Source organism: Tursiops truncatus, chromosome 15 (assembly GCF_011762595.2).
Source record: "Tursiops truncatus isolate mTurTru1 chromosome 15, mTurTru1.mat.Y, whole genome shotgun sequence".
Classification (NCBI taxonomy): domain Eukaryota; kingdom Metazoa; phylum Chordata; class Mammalia; order Artiodactyla; family Delphinidae; genus Tursiops; species Tursiops truncatus.
The window spans coordinates 30,797,904-30,820,828 of NC_047048.1; the positions used below are offsets into that span (position 1 = coordinate 30,797,904).

At 49.2% G+C, this 22,925-nt stretch overlaps 1 protein-coding gene across 1 annotated transcript in view; it reads right to left on the reverse strand.

Annotated features, from left to right (window-relative positions):
- The window catches only part of ABAT (4-aminobutyrate aminotransferase), an 85,627-nt gene that overhangs the window by 32,339 nt on the left and 30,363 nt on the right, over positions 1-22,925 (reverse strand). The window contains exon 2 of the mRNA XM_033839756.2: positions 3,475-3,589. Within this exon, the coding sequence (XP_033695647.1) occupies positions 3,475-3,544 (70 nt within the window). The 5' untranslated portion in view covers positions 3,545-3,589. The remainder of the gene's footprint in view (positions 1-3,474; positions 3,590-22,925) is intronic.

Sequence of the window (22,925 nt, forward strand, 5' to 3'; positions counted from 1 at the left end):
AAGGGGGAAAGTGAAAAATCTGTAAGTAGTAAGTTGCCCTCTCATGAGGATACACAAGTCCTCCCTTCCTTTCTCCAGAAAATGTCTTGACATCGCATTGTAGGAATCAGACTTCTTGGGGGTTGGAAAGCAGGAATACCAGGAATGGAGGGAGTTAGCAGTAGGACCTGCAGCTGAAAGGATCCTGATGACAGGGAGCGTGTGGGGTCATGTGGAGTCACGGTTATGAAGATGCCAAGACCATGAGTAAACAGGACTGGGAGGTGGGGTTGGGGTAGGAGCTAGGAGAGGCAGTGGATAGAGGGGAAGGATCCTTCCACTGGGAGCAGAGATCAATGGGGCATGAGGCGGGGAGGCCATGGCCAGGTGCAAGGCGGATGGGTCTGGGTCAAGAACTGCACTGGTTCCTACCATGTGCCAAGTCTTTGTGGGTGTGGATGGAAGAGGGCCAAAACCTCTGGGCAGAAATCCTGAAAATCAGAGTCTGGTGAGTTTTTTGGCAACTGTGCTATCGGAAAAAGGAAGATGGGGAAGCTAACACAGTTTCAGTCCCTACTTTGTGCTAGACAGGCCCTACCTAGGCAAACGCTCACCTCTTGTTTTAATTAATCCACAACCTTTTTGTGAGATGATGTTGTCCCCATTTTACAGATGAGGATCAGAGAGGCTAAGCAACTTTCCTGAGGTCACACAGCTAGTGAGTTGCAAGGCCAGAACCTAAATCCAGAATACTTGTGCTTTTCCCACTATATCTCAATTTTGATTTTTTGTAGAGGAAAGTAACCAAATACCAATATGATAAATTTTCTCTTGATGATATATAATGCCATAAACCACAAAAAAAAAAAAGAACAAGATTTAAATTGTCAAGGAAGCCTTTTCTGGGATCGCTTATACCAAGTTGCATGAGTAGATGTCCATTTATTGAGCACTAATGGTGAACATACCAGGCATTATTCTGAGCAATTTACATGGATTACTGCATGTAATGCTCACAACCCCCAGGTGGTAAACGTTATTATGCTTCTCATGTTAAAGAAGACACTAAAGCTCAGAAAGGTCAATTAATTTGCCCAAAGTCACACGTCTGTTGAGTGGCTAAGCTGGAAATCTGTCCGCTGGACCTCTCCTTTCCCAGATACTGTGAATGTAACTGATGTATCTTCCATTTCATCTAGTGTGGGTCTTTCAAATGAAACGTTTGCAGCAAAACGACTCACTTCCCCCAGAGGCAAATTACTATCAAAAGTACAAGGAAGCCAAAAAATGTTTGCATTAATATTGAATGATCCAGCTTTTTCATTCATGAATAAAGCAGCACAACCAGAAGCCAGGGGTGTGCCCTGACGCACAAGACCAGGCACAGCGGGTAAATCCAGCACAGCCCTCTGTGGCCATGCCAATCCACACAGTCATTTTTTAACTCTAAACTGTAAAAGCAGCCATCCAATGTTTTTAACGTCCTATTAGTCTTCTGCTGAGAGTAATAAATGAATGTCATTTTCCCAAATAGCAAGGGTTCTGTATGTGAGCCTGGCCAAAATCAAGGTCACGTTCCACTGGAGTTGTTTGCTCTGCTTTTGTTTAAAAACAAAACAACATACCTTATCCCTCCCCTCCACTGTCCACCCCACTTACTCTTAACTAGGAAAATATCAGTAAGCAACAATGAAAAAACAAACACGTCTAATTTCACCACGCTGAGAGAACCATTTTGCTGTCTGGTCTCCGGGTCTCTGTGCTCTACCTGCTGATATAAGATTACAAACGCTTTGCATGATGCCATTGGGAACACTGCCTCAGGCCATGAACTATCAGCATGTTTAATGGCTTTGCAGTGATCCAGTGGGTGGAGGCACTGCACGGAAGCATCTGAACACAGTGAGCGTGGTAGCAGCCTGTGGCTCCCCACTTGGGCACCCACTTCTCTCCCTCACCCTGAGGAAGCAGTTGCCGTGTTGTGAGCTGCTGCATGAAGACATCCACGTGGCACTGAAGCCAGCCACAGCCACGTGACTGAGCTTGAGGGTGGATCCCCGGCTCCCCCGATGAACCTTCACACAGGATCACAGCCCTGGTACCAGCTCAGCTGTGCCTCATGAGAGACCTGGACCCAGAGCATCCACCAAGCCTTGGATTCATAATCCACAAAAACTGTGAGATAATAAACGTGCATTATTTTAACCTCTTAAGTTTGCAGGTATTTGTTATATCACAATAGATAATTAATATGTAGTTAAGGGTGTGGGTCCTGGGGCAACCTGGCTCGGCTCAAAGCCTGGCTCAGTCACTGGCAGGCTCTGAGACTCTGGGAAACTTACATAACCTCTCTGAGTCTCAGTTTGGTTCAGAGCAACGTACCAAGGTCAGTTCCTCAGTTGTGACAAACGCATCCTGGTGATGTAAGATGCTAACACTGGGGAAAACTAGGTGAGGAGCATATGGGATCTCTTTGTACTGCCTCTGCAATTTCTCTGCATACCTAAAATATTCCAAAAGAAAATGTTTATTTAAAAATAAAACCTGTGGGAGAGGAGAGAACATTCCTGCTTTTTATCGCACTCAGGATATAAACACCTGCAACATTCACCATGCAAATCAAGGCCTCCGCAAACAATTTGTCTTCAGAAGGCAGACAGGACTGACAATAAGAAGGGGACATTGTGACAGCAAGCACGGGGCTCTGAAAACTGGGGACAGCCTGGAGGGGCTGGCGTCCAAAGGAGGCTACTGCAAGCCTCCCTCTCCCAGAGCTGCTGGGAGGCACGTGGGGGAGTGGTGATGATAACCCAGTGTCTGGAGCCGGACTGACTTGCATTCAAGGGGCTGTGTGACTTTGCTTCTTGAGCCTCAGTTTTCTCATCTGTAAAATGGGATTCACCCTTTCCTTCCTCATTAGACTATAGGGAGGGAGGTCTCCTGAGATCACGCGGGCAGGGTGCTCACTGGGCTACACTGAACTCAGCGAGACAGAGAGAAGTAGAAGCATCTGAGAGAGACCACGGCGGCAGAATGAGCCAGTGCTGTTGGCCGGTTAGGTGCAGGGTGAGTGGAGGTGAGGGAGAGGGTGGGGTGGACATTCCTGGGATGGGGCCTCCCACCCAGTGCCCTTGAAGCTTTCAGGTGAATTACAAGGACTTCTGTAGTTTTCTTGTTTCTCCGCAGTAAACCCAGCTATGTTTTCTCCAGCAATCCCTATGCAGCCAGCTGGGCCCTTCTGGCTGCTGGGACCACCACCTCCGTGCCAGCAGAGTGGCTCCAGGATGGATCAGCTCCCTGACCACTGCAGAGCTGTCCACCCGGGGACAGGAACACATGGTGGAGATGGGAGGTGTGGCGATGGGGACAGTTTTATGGGGGTGGGTGGGACAGTGGATCCCTTTAACCCCAAGGACTTTTTCAGACCCCGAATTCCTAGTCTGGATTGTGTCTTCCATTAGGGCCAGTTCTTGCCGAGAACTCCCTAGGGCTTACCGGGCACCAGCAGGCGGTAGTTGTGCTGGAAGCTGCAGGCCAGCCGCCGGGTGAGCAACATGGAGGCCATGGTCACCTCCACCGGCAACAGAGACCCCCGTCACACGCTCCTGCCCTGAAAGAAAACAGAAGCACAGAGTCACGCCAACCAAGACCACACCCTTGCTGGCCAAGTATCCCACTCCCCACAATTTCCCCACACAGTGGAGAAGGTTCTTCTAATATGAAATCCTTTGCTTTTATACAGAATATAAACTTTTTTTTTTTTTTTTTTTGGCGGTACGTGGGCCTCTCACTGTTGCGGCCTCTCCGGATGCACAGGCTCAGTGGCCACGGCTCACGGGCCCAGCCACTCCGCGGCATGTGTGATTTTCCTGGACCGGGACACGAACCCGTGTCCCCTGCATCGGCAGGCGGACTCTCAACCACTGCGCCACCAGGGAAGCCCTAAACTTTTTTAAAAAATAAATTTATTTTATTTATTTTTGGCTGCGTTGGGTCATTGCTGCGTGTGGCCTTTCTCTAGTTGCGGTGAGCAGGGGCTACTCTTTGTTTTGGTGCACGGGCTTCTCATTGCGGTGTTTTCTCTTGTTGCGGAGCACGGGCTCTAGTCATGCGGGCTTCAGTAGTTGTGGCACGCGGGCTAAGTAGTTGTGGCTCACAGGCTGTAGACTGCAGGCTCAGTAGTTGTGGCGCATGGGCTTAGTTGCTCCGCGGCATGTGGGATCTTCCCGGACCAGGGATTGAACCCGTGTCCCCTGCATTGGCAAGTGGATTCTCAACCACTGCGCCACCAGGGAAGCCCAGAATATAAACTTTAAAAAAAAACCTTTTTGACCGCCTGACTTGCAGGATCTTAGTTCCTGGACCAGGGATTGAACCCAGGCCACAGCAGTGAAAGCTTCGAGACCTAACCACTGGACCTCCAGGGAATTCCCCAGAATATACACTTTAAATCAAAGCCTGTTCCCATGTTTTCATTTGACCTTGTAGCCAGGTAGGATTATTATGCCCATTTTCTAGATGGAAAAACAAAGAGAGGGGACAGAGTTGGCTTGAGAGCTCTCTGTAGGTGAGCTGGCAAGCTCAGGGCATCGTCCACCTGGGATAAGCAAGGCAGGCCTGTGTTCTACACGATGGAAAGACCCAGACGGACGAAACTTCACAGCAGACGTCATGATGACTGCTCAATGTGGGAAGCGGGGAGCTCCTTCTGCCCTGTTCACATACAGAATATCGGTGGTTGGGAATCCTGCAGATCCAGAGGTGTATCCGGTGGCCCATTTTGGGGGTTGTACTTCTCCCGAGTTTGTTCTGGACTGAGAGGGGTCCCTGGAATGTGGGATTTTCGTTTTGAAACCGGAACAGGCCCAGAGCCCAGTGGATAGTTACTCTACGCAGCCCCAGGGAGTCAGGGTTCCCAGCTCCCACTTTACAGGTGTGTTGGTTGATTCTCTCCAGATTGCTCCTAAGCCCTGATCCCAAATCCCGGCACCTAGCTCTGTTAGTTGCCTTTGCACTGTAGGCCTGGAGCAAAGCCTCCCTCCCGCATTGTTTATCTGCTTCTTCTTATGACCTCTCCCCGCTCCATCCCCCTCTCCCCAGGCCACCATTCAAACGTACTCCTGTGCATCTTTTTGTTTGTGGGTCTTCTCACTAAATACACGCTTTGTTACTTGGCACATGTATTTTCCTTGCGTGCCTACAATACTGGGTATAGACCTGTATTGTTTCTCAGAACAACGACGGAAGCATTCGCTTCTCATTATTACTGTTTCCCGAGTCCTTTCTACATGCTGCCCACCGTGCTAAGCACTTTACATACAGTATTATTAACATTTATTATTATTATTAACACCCACAACAATGCTATATCACACCCTTTTTACAGATGAGGAAACTGAGGTACGTAGATGTTAATGGTGGATCTGAAAACAGAACTCAGCTGTCTGAGTCCAGGGTCAGCAAATGTCACCATTCACCATTCTCAGAAACTTCTCCCTCCATCTACAGGGGTGTAGACATGGCAGCCAGGTCTGTTCTGTGTGACCCAGCCCCACTGGTCATACCTGACTGGTCCCGGCTGGGCCAGAGTCCTGGGAGCTGTTGGGTCAGCCACTATCTACCTTGTAAGAGGAGCTGGCGTTCAAACAGGGTCTTTTGTTTAATTAATTAATTTGGCTGCGCTGGGTCTTAGTTGTGGCATGCGGGATCTTCGTTGCCGTGTGCGGGATCATTAGTTGCGGCATGCGGCATCTAGTTCCCTGACCAGGGATCGAACCCAGGCCCCATGCATTGGGAGCAGAGTCTTAACCACTGGACCACCAGAGAAGTCCCCAAACAGGGTCTTTTCATGGAGAAGAATGTGGCCTGTGCACTAGAGAGAAGCAGCCACAGGAGAGAGAAAGTGGGTCCAGCATGTGGGGGACTCCCTGGTTCCATCTCAAGCCTGCAGCTCAGCTCGGCCATGAGTGCAGCACCCACTTCTGAACCTGTTGGGGGGACCTGAGTTACCTTCCCGGGGGGTGAGTGGGTGGGGGCAGGGGAGAGCCAGGAGTGTTACGCTCAAAGATGTCCCTCCACGTGGGAGGAAACATCAGGAGTGAGGGAAAAGTGTTCCCATCCTAATAGTGCCTTGGTAAGAAAGTCCAGAAAGCCTCCCCCTTCCCCACTTTTCGGGGCTTGCTTGCATTACTTTGAATGGATTTCTGTTGCTTGCAAACAGAATCCTAGCTAACAGCATGGTTAGAGCGTCAGAGCCCCAAATTTTGGGAGTGCATTGGGAATAATAATGATGCCTCTTCTGGGACTTCCCCGGTGGTCCAGTGATTTAGACTCTGTGCTTCCACTGCAGGGGGTGCAGGTTCGATCCCTGGTCAGGGAACTAAGATCTCACATGCCACACGGCACAGCCAATAAAAGAAAAAGAAAATGATAAACAAAACCATAATAATAAGGCTGCTTCTACTCAGCACTGCAGGTGGAGCAAGGCCCTGCAGGGTGGCTAAGGATGAAGACTTCTGGGCGGCAAACCTTCTCTGCCCAGTGGGGGATCGGGATTCCTCCAGGGTGGAAGTGACTGTTCTGAAGGGTACTTTATTCCCCTCAATCTGCTCAACCAGCAGTAGTGTATCTCTCCGTTTCAGAGACGACGAGATGGAAGCTCGGAGGAGTTATGGTATTTGGATTTGGTCATAGGATTGCTTCGGACTGCCTGACCCCAAACCCTTCATTACAGCATCGATTAAGTCAGTGAATAACAAAACACCTACTGTAGAAGCAACGGGGCTTGATGAATACAAATGATCTAGTTCAGAGGGGAAATTTTATGGCTTTTCACCCGAGAAAATATTATTGAGAAAAGCATGGGCTTGGAAGGTGCGACCTTAAATTAACTGAGAAACCAGACTCTTTCCTTGATAACTCAATGGATATTTGATCTATTCCAGAACAGCCAACTCAATGCAAGCCTGTTAATTTTTAGCAGCCTGGTAACTAGGTAGAAAGAGTAGTTGCTGTCTCTCATTTAAGAGCATTGGTCTCAAACGGGAGCACTTAAGACTCCACACAGTTCAATTTCCAGTAGACGTGTTTTTGAAAATGCTAGATGTGTTTTTGAAAATGCGAGAATCTCGGAGAGCTAGCATATTAACATTTGAATGCTCTGCAAAAGTGAAAGTCACATCTATACACTTTCAATTACAAAATGTCACACTGGGAAATATATCTCAGTGATATTTCAGTGGCCTGCAGTTGAAACTGACCTTATAACGAAACCTGATCTCTATCAGACGTTAGTTCTTAGCACAATATATTTCCAACAATCAGAAGAATTAATGTCATTCATTCACTGTCCCTGGCCCACTAATTCAATCAACAAAATTAATTAGGCACCTGTTTCAGGCAAGGCACTGCATTATTTAGGCATAGGAGAAAACGAAGATGGATAAAATGCTCCTCTCTTTCTGAAGCTCATAATTTAGTGTCAGAGGAATGAAGGGAGAAAAAATGGGAGAATTTAATGTACTAGCTGCTTTACGCATCATGTTGATAAATTCTTAAAATAACCTGGCAGGATATGCAGGTGAAAAAATTTCCAGTTCACTGTCAACAACTAATTCTGTATAAGACAGAATGGAACCCTGCCTTTTGCTGGTATAAGCAAGGTACCATGGGAACAGAGAAATTAATTCTGGGTTGGGGGGCGTGCTGCCCCTTGAAAGGCTGCGAGATTTCAGAAGTCACAGAAGAAAGGGGAGGTAAGGCCTGAGCTAATGCTCGGAGGCATGAAAGGACATGGAATGGCCAAGGATTCAGGCAAGAAATCACAGAGTGGAAGGGAAGATGAGGGGCAGAAACAGCTGATCGCCAGATGGAACCCTCTGGAGACCCTCTCGAGGAGGGAGGGTGCCAGCTGCTCGTCTTATCCGGAAGGATCCTGTTCAGTCAAGTCCCAGAGGACAGGGAGGGAATGAGTACTTAGCATGTCAATGAGATGCTGGGGTCATCGTTGAGCTGGGGAGGGGGGCTTGCTGGGGTGAGCTGAGTGGAGGGCACCAACCAGGGTGGGAGATGATGGCGAGGAAGCAGCCAGGGACCAGCTCCTAAACCCTCAGCCTTAGAGATGGTGGTTTAAGAATTATGCCTTCCTCAAAATGTTAAACGTAGGATGACTATATGGCCCAGCAATTCCACTCCCAAAAGAACTGAAAATAGGAATAAATACATAAACATGCATGTTCACAGCAGCACCATTCACAATCATCAGAAGCTGGAAACAACCCACTGTCCATCAATGGACGAGCAGATGAACACCATGCGGTCTGTCTAGACCAGGGAGTATTATTCGCCATGAAAAGGAAAGAAGCACCGATACAACATGGATGAACCTCAAAGACATTATGGTAAATGCAGGAATCCAGACGTCAAAGGTCACACATTGTAAGATTCTGTTTATATATAAAACTTCAAGAATAGGTAAATCTAAAGAGATAGAACTTAGATCAGTGGTTGTCAGGGGCTGGGAAGAGAGGATAGTGGGAGTGACTATGAATGGCCACGGGGTTTCTATTTTGGGTGATGAAAAATTTTGGAACTAGATAGGGGTGATGGTTGTACGACATTGTGAATGTATTAAAAGGCACAGAATTGTTCACTGAAGATGGTTGATAGTTAATTTTGTTATGTGAATTTGACCTCAATAAGAAAGAGAATTGTTGAGTGATCCCTCCTCTTTCACAGAGGGGAGAGAGAGGACCAGAAAAGGGCATAGAGGGGAATGACACATCCTGATCATAGAGGCCTGCGTTTGAATTCCTGCCGCTACAGGCTGTGTGATCCCAAGTTGTCATTTGACCCATCTGCTTCATTCATTCACTTAGCAGGTGTCCCTGTGCCCCTGTGATACGCCAGGCACCGTGCATAGGCACTCTGATGAAATGCAGAGCAAGGCCCAGCTTTAAAAGAGCTGTGATAGATTAGTGATGTCTGTCACGTGCACTGTAATAGTGCAGTCGTTGATTCTAGAGCTCTGTGGTCTGAGATCCCTGGAGGTTTCTGGGGTCACTAAGGAAAGGGGACAGCCTACAGGCAGACTCTCCCTGCAGACTCACTCTGGGGCCCCTCAGATGCAAGTCAGTCACAGGAGGGGCTCCCTTTCCCGGGCGGAGACCCCAAAGCAGCAACAGTGACAGCAGACAGCTGGGTGCCCAGGGGTCTTGCTGGGGGCCAGTCATGCCCGTCTCTCACCTGGCAGGGCAATGATGCCCTCAGGGGGTTCCTGGCTTTCTCTCTTCCTCTCCTTCTGTTTTCTAATTGGTTTCTGACCTTTTTAAAGGACAATTCATCTCACATCACTCTCCTGCCTAAAACCCTCCAATCACACTTAGAAAAATGCAAACCCCGAGAGAGTGGGGATGGAGTTTTTCCTGTTCACCAGGTACCCGGAGCTCAGCACAGCTCCCGGACTCATCGCATTCGAGCTGTGAAAGGCAGACATTCCCACATACCTTTTAAGGTAGATCATATTTAAAATTAGCGAGCAGGTCTGAAATTTGTGTTAAAACAACAATTTAACAATAACATTCCCCTCCCCTCAAATCTAAAGTCACTGTGTCACTGACTGTCCACCTCAGCCCTTGTTTGGCTCGGGCACAGAAGACACATCACTCTCCTGGCCTCGGTTTCCTCGTGTGTAAAATGTAGGTGTTGGATCATATGGTTTCTAAGGCCCCTTCTGACCCCGAGAAGCATGTGGCAAGCAGTTTGCTCAGAATACCTGGCAGCACTACTCCCCACCTCCACTCTTACCCCAGAAGGGGTCCCAGCATCACCCTGTTCCTCCCGCCATGCCCTCTGCCATCTGTGGCACATCTGGAAAAAGGAGGAGGTGACCTGAAGGATCCCGGGCCTGAGGGCGAACTTTCTGAGCACTGGCACACCCTGAGGCTTGTGGCCAAGGCGGGGCTGGAGAAATCCCAGACTCTGAATGGAAACAAGCTGGTTGCAGGCACCCCTGGTCCCTAAAATCCCGTCTCCCTCTGTGTTTTCCAAACCTCTTCCCAGCATACTACTTCTCCCTCACATTCTTAATCTCGTACAACATGTATTTACTTAACGTACTTCTTGAAATCAACTTGCTTTATATCTTTTTTTTTTAACTTTTTGTTTGTGCCGAGAGTCACCTGGGATCTTAGTTCCCCGACCAGGGATCAAACCCGCGCCCCATGCTTTGGAAGCTCCGAGTCTTAACCACTGGACTGTCAGGGAAGCCCAGAAATCAACTTGCTTTCTAAACTTTATAAAGCTATTTTCCTACAACCCTTACTAATCACTCCCCAGCCCCTTTTCCTCAAAGTTTCATCTGGGGCAAATAAAGGTGATGGGGGAAAGAATGTAAGAAAATCAAGACAGGTTGTTAAATTAAAAGCTGGATGCAGTTGACTACCCAAGGTTTCCGGCCTCGGCCAGGCCCCCTATTTTTGCTGGCATGGAGACCACCAGCTCTTAGACAGGTGTTAAAGGAGGACAGGGACTTTTCTCCTTGACAGAACCTAAAGAGAAATTTCAATCAATCAATAAATTAGACAGAATAGGAACCATCAGAGTACACGGCAGATGGGGGCGATCTTTGTTTCAGACACCCAGAGCCCCTACAATAAATGCTGTTTCTTACTGTGCGTTTCAGTCAAAACAAGTTGAAACCCTTGGGTTTCCACCCACTGCTCCCTATCCCTTTTCCTCTAATTAAAATGCTAATTAGTTCTCTCTGCTCCCTCTTATCTGCCTGGTGCAACTGAAGGGTGGGCAGGGCTGGGAGAAAGCAATGTGTTTAAATCAATAGGGGGAGAGGAATTCAGGTGAACGGGGTGGGGGGGGGGCGGGCGGCGGCGGGTGGGGGGGGGAACCTTCCCAATTTGCTTTGGTGGGAGAATAAAAAGTCAAAAGTACTGGTTGCTGGATTTTTTTTTTAACATCTTTATTGGAGTATAATTGCTTTACAATGTTGTGTTAGTTTCTGCTGTATAACAAACTGAATCAGCTATATGTATACATATATCACCATATCCCCTCCCTTGCTGTTTAAGGCTCACCTACTGTGTGCCCTGTATCTTCTATACTACTTTTCGTATCCACCTCAGGTGACAGGCTCAGAGGTGAATGGCTTCCCAAGCTCAAAAGCCAGTGATTTTGGGGTCTCAGAAGCCAGTGATTCTTCCCCATGCTGCTCGTGAGAATCAGGGGAGCTCTCCACCTACGACGCCCACCCCCCACCCCCGCCCTGGGCACACCCACGGATCTGACCTGGGCATTGGTGAAGCTCCCGAGGCAGGGTTGGAACCACATTCCTAAGGGGTAAACAGTGGACCCTGCACTTGACCCAGGTCTGCATGGCCCCCAAATCCTTGGAAATGGTTTCCGACTTTGAAAGTTAAACATCCCAAAGATGAAAAAGAAGAGAAAGAAGAAGATCAAGGTGGCACTTTGGGGAGGTGGTATGCAGGGTGTTTGATGTGAAACCAGCCTCTTTTGCCTTCTGTGTGACCTTGGGCACCTTAAGTAACCTCTCTGTGCTTCAGTTTCCTCCTCTGTAAAATGGGGACAATACCAATTGCACCTAACTCATGCGCTAGCAGAGGGTGAACTGAGACCTGGGACTCGGGTCCCTGCTGTATCCCCAGCCCCAGTGCCCGGCTGAGAACAATCACTGAATAAATAATAAACACTCCAGAACCATCCTACGAAGATGGACTCATCTCTCCACCATGCTGCCTCTCAGGCCCTATGAACACCAAATCTTTGCACGTGTCATTAGCTAGAGATAGAAGCCCCAGACCTCTCTGAGGCCCTGAAGATGCTCTTTCTCATTCTTCTATCTGCTCTAGGGACAGAGACAAAGGGGCTGGCAGAGGCTGGGGACATTCCTTTCCCATCTGCAGCCCTAGCCGTCGGCTTTTCTGCAGACTCAATGGGGACACAATGACACGTTCAGCTAAGTGGGCCTCCATTGTCAAGGCCAGGGGTCGTCATGGCAACCAATAAAGCCAGAAGCCGGGCCTTTACAGATGGCTAACAGGGCCCCATTCATGGGCCTGTGACGGTGGCCTTGGGACAGAAGGTTTCATCTCAGACCTGGCTTCCCTCCTCCGGCCCCGACTCCTGTGACTCCTCCTCCCTGGTTTTCTCTGCAAAATAGACCCCAGCCCTCCCACCCTGCACTCATGATTTCCTTTAAGAACCTGCCTCGTGGAGCATGATACTATAATCAGTGGCTTGTATCAGGAGAGAGGAATATTGTTCTTAGAAACAGGCAAGTGTTAACTCCTAAGACAGACTAAGGGTTCATTTGAGAAAGTAACGTGAGCCAGAAATTGGGCCCAAATGTGCTGTCTATTAGCTTGATGACTCTGGGCAAGTTGCTCAACTAGGGAATTCCCTGGCAGTCTAGTGGTTAGGACTCTGCGCTCTCACTGCCGAGGGCCCAGGTGAGTGCCTGGGGTTCAATTCCTGGTCGGGGAACTAAGATCCCACAAGCCGTGTGGCATGGCCAAAAAAAAAGTCGCTCAGGACTTCCCTGGTGGCACAGTGGTTAAGAATCTGCCTGCCAATGCAGGGGACATGGGTTCAAGTCCTGGTCCTGGAAGATCCCACACGCCGCAGAGCAACTAAGCCTGTGCACCACAACTACTGAGCCTGCGCTCTAGAGCCCAGGAGCCACAACTACTGAGCCCGCGTGCTGCAACTACTGAAGCCCACGCACCTGGAGCCTGTGTTCCGTGACAAAAGAAGCCACTGCAATGAGAAGCCTGCACACTGCAACGAAGAGTAGCCCCCGCTCACTGCAACTAGAGAAAGCCCACATGCAGCAACGAAGGCCCAACACAGCTAAAAATTAATTAATTAATTAATTAAAAAAAAAACATTGCTCAGCTCACCAGAGCCTCAGTTTTCTCATCTGTAAAGTGGGAAGAATAAAACCTACCCATGGGGTCACGAGGCACAGAATTTGGTTCCGGCCAACTGAAGCCGACACACAAGATATAGAAGAGAAGGCTCCCCGCAGGCCATGTTCTCAGTTTCCAAAGACCCCTCCTCTGCAGGGAAGGTATTTCTTCTACAGCCTCAAGTGCTGGGAGGGACCATTTGCACGTGCAAATCTCTAGCTCTGCTTGAGCCTGAACATCCAGCTTCCACGAGACAGAAGCTGGTCTGCCCCAACATCTCCCATCCTCAGGCTCCTGTCTCCCAGTTCACCTGCCTGCCCCAGCCCGCCAGGCTCCATCAGGAAGCATAAGGTGAACTTAAATCATGCATGCAGGCAGCATGAACAGGGCATCACTAGCACAGAGTGAAGGGAGGAAAGAACAGACAAGGCTTCAAGTCCAAGTCCTCTGAATGGGAGAGACACAGGCTTTATTCTGGGGGCAGGAAACAGGTGTAAAGACGCATCCTGGAATGGCTGGGCTAGTTTTGGATTTCCAACCCCACAAGGGAGCAGGAGTGAGAAAGCAGAATCTGGGCGGGGAAGGATGCTGTGCCAGCACTGAAGAAGCTGACCCAGGCCAACGTACGCGAGTCTGCTCAACTTCACAAATGTTTACGGGGCGCCTGCACTGAGTCAGCACGTGCTGCAGGGCGAGCACATGCCCTGCTCTGTCCTCAGGATCCAGTGTTCCCAAGCGGGGGGCCAACAAGCAACAGATAAGGTCAGTGTGATGAGAGGAGACGTGCTTCCTGTTTAGAGAAACCAAATCATTTTAAGGACTCCAGGAACTGCTAAGTATGCAAATACCACAGCGTATAACAAATGAGCCATTTATTTCCTTCCAGGTCTGCACCACAGGCGACTTGGAAGCACTTTTTTGGTGACTGGAGTTACAGTGTGTGCCCGACAGTATTCCTACGATCCCTTGGAAACATTTTAACTTTTCAGAAATTCAAAGGATCTTTCACTGATGCGTGATGCAGGGTCTGCTACAATTCAATGAACGAATCCCTCCTGTGCCAAGCGTTACCCACACTATCTCATCTACTCCTGGAAGGCAACTACTACTCTCCCATTTTTCAGGTGAGGGAATAGGCTCAGAGAGGTTTTGCCACTTAAGCAAGGACACAAAGCTGGAGATAGTGGAGCTGTGTTAGAACCACGGCCCTCTGCGCTTGAAGACTAAGATCTGGGTATATTACCAGTTTGGTGGTTGTGATCCTTACCCAGAGAGCTCATCAATCAACAGAGACCAACATACATACACCTCCTTTACAGGGACAAAAAACTTCAACAGTTACCGCTGCTTGCAGCCTTCCTGAAGACCGTCATCTTTTCTTTTTCTTTTTTTTTTTTGCAGCACCTTGCAGCATGTGAGATCTTAGTTCCCTGACCAGGGATCAAACACACGCCCCCTACACTGGAAGCATGAAGTCTTAACCACTGGACCGCCAGGGAAGTCCCAAGACCTTCATCTTTTAGCCACACACTCGTTTCCAACCTCAGCCCACACGTGGCACTTTCCCTGAACCCCAAAGCTTGTCCCACAGTCCCTTCCAGGGTGCAGAGGCCCAAATTCCACGAGGCGCCCCATCCCACCCCATGGCATGTAAGGTCCTTGGCGTGGAAGAAGCAGCATCTTTATGACTCCATGGCACTTAGGACAGCTCCAGGTAACAGAGAATGCTAACTGCATGTTTTAAACATCAATATGTGACCCAAGGGTTTGCCTACCTTTTCCTGCGTCCTAATTCTTCTAGCCAACGCTTTAAACATTTTGGTGCAGGAGAGACAGCGAAGGGGAGGGGAGGTCCAAAGATAGAGTCATGAAAAAGCAGCCGATTCGCCGCCTTCTGAGCCAATCAAGCAGGCTCACCCCTTGCTGTTGATGTGGCACAACGGCCATCAGTCATATGATCCTGGCCAAACAGTCAGGCCTTCGGATGGCACGTGTGTGTTGATTTCCAAGATCCTCATGCCAGCCTTACCTGCCCCCCCCCACCCCCCCCAAAGATCTGGCAGCATCTGAGACATCAAACGTAATCTGTCTGTTTAGGGAGTCTTCCCACGGGACCACAGAGGGCAGACGGCTGGAGCCCTTAACCCTACAGCTCACAATGCCTTGTTTAGCTTGTTTATTGAAAGGAGTGGGCCCCGGAGGACAGCATATAGCATCAAAGAAAGAGCTGGGACATGAATCTGGGGAAGAAGGCTGATCACAGCTGCCGGTGATTATCAACACGTGAGGCTGGAGCATTGATCTAGCGCAAAACATCCATCACTTCCACGGTGTTTTGTCCACACAGAGCCAGATACGCAGAGTAAATAAAACTGGCATGGAATATTTCCTGGTTGGCATCCTCCCTGGAGGGGAAACCCACCCAGGTGCCCAAACCTCCCCGGGTTTCTCTCATCAACAGCGTTCTCTGCCTTCCCTCCTGTTGAGAAAAATGCCTCCATTTTATGGCTTTTTGATAGTTTTAGGAAAACAAACTTGCTAATAAAAAAAAAAGAAAATCTCTAAAATGATACTCCTTGAGACATGTACAAAACCCCCAGCCATCCTCCAGGCAAAAAGATAAGGCTTTCAGGAATGAGTTGAGGGCTTCCTATTGAAACCATCTTATTTTTTCACATTTAAAAACTGTGAAATGCCCCAACATTCCTTGGCTCCTTGCTACCCCCAGGATAAAGCCCAGCTGCTTGGCTGGGTACCCCCTGCCCCCAACCTGTATGTCCTGCCCTCTGGACGCTGACCTGTACATACTCTGCTCTTCGCTGCCTCCGGGTTTTCACTCACATGATCCTGTCTGTTGAAGTGTCCTTTCTGCCCCTCGTCCTGTGCATATTCCCTTACCTCTTGTGTACCTTTTCAGAGTGGCCACCTCCGGCCACCTACTCCAAGAAGCCTTCCTGCTTCTCAGTTCAGGGTTAGATGCCACTCATCTGTATTTCTCCAGCAATCTTTCCTTTTATTATTATTTTTTAAATATTTCAGGGGAATTCCCTGGCGGTCCAGTGGTTAGGACTCGGCGCTCTCATTGCTGGGGCCCGGGTTCAATCCCTGGTCGGGGAACTAAGATCTCACAAGCTGCGTAGCATGGCCAATAAATAAATAATTAAATTTCAAACACACAAGATGAATCTGACTCTACCTACCACCTTGTTCCAACTGTCAACATCTGTCATGTTTAGATTAGCCACAGATTTATCTGCATATTCTTTTCCTGTTCACCTGTACTGTCTATCTGTTCACATCTCTGTCTCCGCCTTTAGCCTGTGAGATTCATGTATTCACTCATTCATTCACTCACGGGCCCGCCAGCAGGCACCGCTATGTCCTGACAGCCTATGGCCTGAAGACACAACACTAAATCCTGAGGACCCAGGTGGGATGGTGGGACCAGACAGCAGAGTCCCTGCATTCTGTTCCGGCGGAAGAGACAGACAACAACTAAGTAAACAAGGAAGACAATTTCACATCGTGACAAGGGTCATCAGCAACACTTGACAGCCATCAACCCGCCTGTCTCATCACCTCCAGCACTGAGCACATGTCAGAGGCAGAGGAGGCCCAGCAAACATCTGTGTGCTCCCAGAGCTGGATGCTCTGAGCACAGGGTTCCACCGAGGCAGCCTGGGTTCTGCGGTCACTATGGCAACAGTCCTTCCCTTTCCACTCCCTTGGAAGGGGGCAGTGGATGGGGACCAGGATGACTGAGGATCCGCCCCAGCTGCTCAGGACTGAGATACAGCTCCCCCCACCCCCGCACCCGCTGGCCACCACAGTCTGCTCTCAGGATGACTTTTCAAGTGTGCGAACATCTGGTTCACAAAACCAAAAGGCCATGAGTGAACTGATAAACACTCCCTACCTGGGTTCTTTCTTGATCACCCTGAAGAGTCACCCCCATAATGTCAAGGGGTGAAAGCAACACAAAACAGACAAAACACAGGAGGCTGCTTCCAGCCCTCTGGGATGGACTTCGGAGGCTCTGGTGAGCTCGTGGGCTTATGGGCTCTGACTAAACGTGTGTTTCCCTGGAGGTCTTTACAGCGCACCTGAGTAACTCGTTGCCAGGCGAAAGCAGGAGGGCAGTTCTGTTGGGAAGAGGTGGGATAGGGAGGCCTCTTACCATACCCCCCGCCCCAAGATCTCTGCAGTACCCACTAGGGGCCACCTGCCCAGAGGCCAGCTCTAGAAAGCCAGCCCTGGGTGCAGAAGGGAAAGACCCTCCAGGTTCATCCATCCCTGGCTGAGGCAGGGGTGCTGGGATTACAAGAATAACAGCAACAACAGTATTTAGTGATCACTTACTTCGGGCCAACCCTCTTTTAAGCTTTTCCATAAATAGTGCCTTTAATTTTTAGAACAATCCCCTGAAGCAGTTACAATGATCCTCCTCTCTTACCAACCCCCGTAAAAAGGGGGGGATGGGGTGGAAACTGGAAGCACAGAGAGGTTAAGTGACTTGCCCAGAAACACACAGCCACTAAGTAGGTAAGCCAGGATACAAGCCCAGGCTGGCTCTAGATCCAGCGCTCTTAACCTCTACACCACAGTAAAGAGGTGAAGTCACTCAGACTCAAACTGGAAGTGGGCAAGACTGTTGAGTTATCCTTCGTAATTTCACAAGAAGGGTGGCAGTGGAGCAGTGACATCATGTGGGTTTTGGCTGGGGCTGGAATCTGGCTCTGCCTCTGTTTTCTCAACTGGAAAATGGGTATGATAGAGTTCCCCCATCCCGAGGCTGCTCTGAGGATTACATGAGGCAATCCACGTGCCGAGCTAGGCAGAGTGCCCAGCATGTGGCCGGTACAGAAAAGATGCAAGCATAGCTCAACAACCACCCATAATCCCAGAACCACCAATTGTTAATACTTGGCCACATGTGTACCTAACGCATCTATTTATCAGTCTATGTATTTATTATCTCTCTTCTGGATTCTTTGAGAGATAGTTGCAGACATTGTGGATTTCGTCCCTAAATCCTTCAGCCTGTATAGTCTGAGAACAGGGACATTGTCCTATATTAACCTCAGTACAAATCATCTGAGATACAAGGTATTTCACCTTCAGGAAATTCACCATTGACATAATAGTATTATCTAATATATTCTGTATTCAGATTCCCCCACTTGTCCCCAAAATGTCTCTGGCAGCTGTTTCTGTTTTCCAGGCTCCAACCCGGGATCACTCATCATTGCATTCGTGTGCAAGGCTCTTTCATCTCTTTTTAACCTGGGACCATTTCTCAGCCATTTTGCTTTTCATGCCATTGACATTTTAAGAGTCTAGGCCAGTCGCTTTGAAAGTCTTTATATATTTTTAAGTCCTTGTAAGATAAACTGTAGCCCATGGGCAAATGGAGAAAGTGCCCTATAGGGTAGAGGTACAGGGGGTTTGGGGGCGGGGCAGAGCTCTACCCCTACCCTCTACCCCTACAGCATCAGCTCTACCTGGGTCTAAGTACGAGGTTTCCCGGAAGCAATGACAGAGGATGTTTAAAGGTGATTTGAGCTTTGAGCAGGTGGACCAAGGTGGCGGGGCCCCTGCAGACAGAGGCCATAGTGTAGGGAACGAGAGTGGCATCTTGGAATTACCAGTGGCAGCAACGCCTCTGAGGGTGAGAGCACCGCACTGAATAAGCAGGGTCTGTGCCTGTGTGGACCGGAACCTTCCTGAGGCCGGTCCTTGTCTCTGGATCTGTCTTATCCTCCAAGATGCCAAGGGCACTGCCCAGCCCACAGGCAGTGTTCATCCAGAGCGACCGGCCACCAAGCTTCCCAGAAGTTCAGGAACAGGCAAAGCACAAAGGATTCCCTTCCAGGGGTGACGGCGAGTCACCAGGATTCCCATGTCTTGCCCTGCAAGTGAAATTTCCCTTTCTACACCTGCTTGCCTCTTGCTGGTTCTTGGGGCTTGGGCTGCTTTGCTCAAAAAATTCAAAATGGACTTCTAATTGACCGCGGAAGTAAACCATGTGAGGAGGTTGCCATCCAAAGTTTCCTCACGTCTCCTTGACTAAGCCCTCCAGGTTGTCAAGCAAAATCCTTCCGTCTTGTGGCGGAAGAAAGTGAAATGCCCGCTGATGGGGCCCCGTGAGCCTTCCATTTTTCCAGAGTTTCAGAGAGAAAGGTGTGTGTGTGTGTGTGTGTGTGTGTGTGTGTATGTGTGTGTGTGTGCTGTTTTAACCCTTAGGACAGAAAGGAAGGATCTCTTTGGGGGGTTTGAGTGAAAATGCCCTTTCAAGGTGACCCACACTTCATTTCCTGGGGCCAGGAGGCAGACGCATGTCGGAAGTGGTTCTGCCAACCTACTGATAAATGCAAATTCCTTACTTGTCATTTTAACATCTGTCTTCATTTTGTTCCCACTTGAAAGGGGCCCATACTTTAAAAAGTCAACTATACTTCAATAAAAAATTAAATTAAATAAAAAGGGGTGGGGCTCATCCTGCTCTGTTCTCTCCACAAAATATCCTTGAAAAATCTGTCATGTAGGTTTGTGTGCCCTTCAGACAGAAAGTCACACACAGGCACACTTGTACGCCAAACACCACAGATATCAGTGACACACCTCCACATGTCAGCAGATACATGCGAACACATGGACACACACACACACGCACACACACGCACACACACGTCTACACTCACAGCGCCTGGTCGTCAGGGTCCTGCAGCAAGCCCAGCTCCCGCCTGCTTAAAATGCCTCCTCTATGCCATCCTGCAGAGTCCCAGGGACGCGGCCAGCTGGTTCATCCTAAGAGGCGCCACCGGGTACCAGCTCCCCCCTGGGGAGGATGCTCCAGACTCCCAGGCCGTCCGTCCCCAGAACATGGGCTCAGATACTGGAGGGAGAAAAGGGCTCCTCGGAAGCAAAGCAGATCTGGAAAAGGAAGCAAAGCAGATCTGGAAAAGGATGCGCTCAGCTGGTTCCCAGCAAGTGCTTAGAGGGAGAAGGGATGAGGAGGAGGGGCGGGGAGAGCGAGACATGGATTCAGAGAGAGAGAGAGAGAGCTTTCCAGACAGAAGCAGAAAGGAAAAGATCCACACGAAACACCTGCTCTGGGACTTTCTGAAATAGACTGTTTTTCTCCCCTTGACCCGTCGGGGGTCTCTCCCTAGATTTTTCTCTAACAGTCTCGGGAATTCCTGAAGCTACAAAGCAGAGATCCAAGGTTTCAGATTCCTAAATGGCTTCCCCAGGACTCGGTGGCGGCGGCAGCAGATCCAGCCTATGATGGGGCCACAGCCCTGAGGGGCTCTGAGGGGCGCCAGGTCATCTCCAAGACCTCCAGGGGCTGACGGGCTGCCCTGTCTCTTCCAGTCCCTCTGACCCCCTCTCTGGGCGGGGTCTGGGGGATTACTCTAGCCTCCCCATTACAGACCAAGCTGGGGTCAATGCCTGTCCACAGGGGGCCCAGAAGAGGAAGTGGGAATGGTCACAAGATGGGGAGGGCAAGTGGTGGGCGGAGGACACAGAGCTTTTGGTCACATGCTGCTCATCAGTTGCTATGACGACGGCAAGGGGGTGGGGGCACCCAGATTGGAGGCTGCGAGAGAGACGAGTTGGTTCTAAATCATCGTGACAGCGCTTCAGTTGAGCTATTACGCCGTTGCCGTGGCAACCAATGGGCTCAAATCGCAGAGGAAATCTATAATTATTACAAGCCAGATACCGGCGAACTTGGCGCGGTAATCAGCGTGTTGGGGCAATTTAACGTGAACTCTGGGAGTGGCGTGGGGATCGCTGACCCCCAGCCCCCATCTCTGGGAAGAGTAAGGCCAAAGGAGTCTCAGCAAGGCAGATCTGTTGATGCCACAGAAAGGAAACCTGGAAGGATCTTTTGGCCAAATGAAGAGTAAACATTCGGTGAAACCACATGAAAAATGTCAACATCTGACCATTGAAAAATATTTCCCCTGAATTTATTATGGAAATTTCCAACGTACACCAAAGTTGAATTTGACATTGAATACCTGTCCACTCACTGCCTAGCTTCTGCTGTTAACATTTTTACCATGATGGCTTTCTCACATATCCACCCCTCTTTCCATCCATTAACCCTCCCGATTTGTTGATGCATTTCAAAGTAAACCGCAGACATCAGTGCCCTTCCCCCTCAAATACTTCAGCGTGAATAAAATTAAATATGTGATCATTTTTAAGAACAAAACAGCAATTTAATTTGATTCAATCTAAGTAGAACAAAATCTAGATTTCTGTCATCTAGCTGTCCATCCATCCATCCATCCACCCATCTACCTTCTCTTCCACCCATCCACCCACCCAGCCTCCCACTCATCCACCCATCCGTGCATCCCTGGGAGACCTCATGCACACTCATGGTTTCCATGAATGATTCACCATCCCTGAATCTTCCTCCCTGTTCCAACAGGAGGTCCTGCACATTAAGCTCAATACCTTCTCAACTAAATATCATCATTTTTTCCCTTCACCACACCTATTCCATTTTCTGTGTTCAGCACCTCAGTAAGCAGAACCACTGTCTACCCATTTATTCAAGCCAGAAACTCGAGACACACCCTTGATTCCTCCCTCCCATTACCTTCACTTGGTACCATGCCCTGGGATTTTACTTCCACACTAGCTCTGGGCTCCAGCCTCTCCTCTTGTCCCAGTTCTGGTACCCGTCATGTCTTAGGTGGACAGCTGCCCCAGCCTCCTGGCTGGTCTCCCGGCTGCCATCTCACTCTCCCTCTGCTTTCTCCACACTGATTTATCTTCATGAAATATCTGGCCATGCTGGTGGGGGCACACATTTATACAAATACCTTGGAGAGCAATTTATCAAAATCTAAGTCAAAGAATTTGCAAAGGAGCATGTATGGGGCAATGTCTCCTAAGTCCCCAGCAGTTCCTACACTTGGGTATCACATTGGTTTGAGATTTAAGTCGACCAATGTGTCCAGGGAACGTGCTTTTATAAGCTGCCTCTTCTCTGTCACAAGTATCAACACTAGCTCTTCATCAGGAATACCTTCCCAGCCTTTCAAGCCTCCCCAGGTAACACACAGCACCCCAGCAGCACCCTTAGGTAAGGTCAGTCCTGTAGGGGCTGGTTGTACTAGGTGATGGTCTTCTCCCCTGTTCCAGGGATGACTGTGGAAAATACCTAACCGGAGGGTGAAGCAAAAACTGGAACACACTTTGGAGGCATGGCAAGTTTCAAGGGAGCGTGATGGGGTTGACAGGAAGGCGCCTGGCTCTAGGTCCTGCTCAAACCTCGCAGGGTCCCTGTGCCTCAGTCTCCCCAGATCTACAAGGGGCTGACCATACCTCCCAGAGGGGTTCTGAAGATCAAAGGTGGCAATGGAGGTGAAAACAGCATGGCAAAGTCATCTTGCTACACAAATGAGAGTTATTATTATTAGTTTATCTTCAGATCTACTAAGCCCACTTCTTTTTAAATTGAAGTATAGTTGATTTACAATGTTGTGTTAATTTCTTCAGTACAGCAAAGTGATTCTGTTATACATACATATATATATTCTTTTTTTTTTTTTTTTTTTTGCGTTACGCGGGCCTCTCACTGTTGTGGCCTCTCCCGTTGCGGAGCACAGGCTCCGGATGCACAGGCTCAGCGGCCATGGCTCACGGGCCCAGCAGCTCCGCGGCATGTGGGATCTTCCCGGACCGGGGCACGAACCCGTGTCCCCTGCATCGGCAGGCGGACTCTCAACCACTGCGCCACCAGGGAAGCCCATACATATATATATTCTTTTAAAATATTCTTTTCCATTATGGTTTATCACAGGATATTGAATATAGTTCCCTGTGCTATATAGTAGGACCTTGTTGTTTATCCATCCTATATATAAGAGCTTACATCTGCTAATCCCAAACTTCCAGTCCATTCCATCCCTCCCCCTCCCTCCCACTCTCTCCACCCCCTTGGCAACCACAAGTCTGTTCTCTATGTCTGTGAGTCTGTTTCTG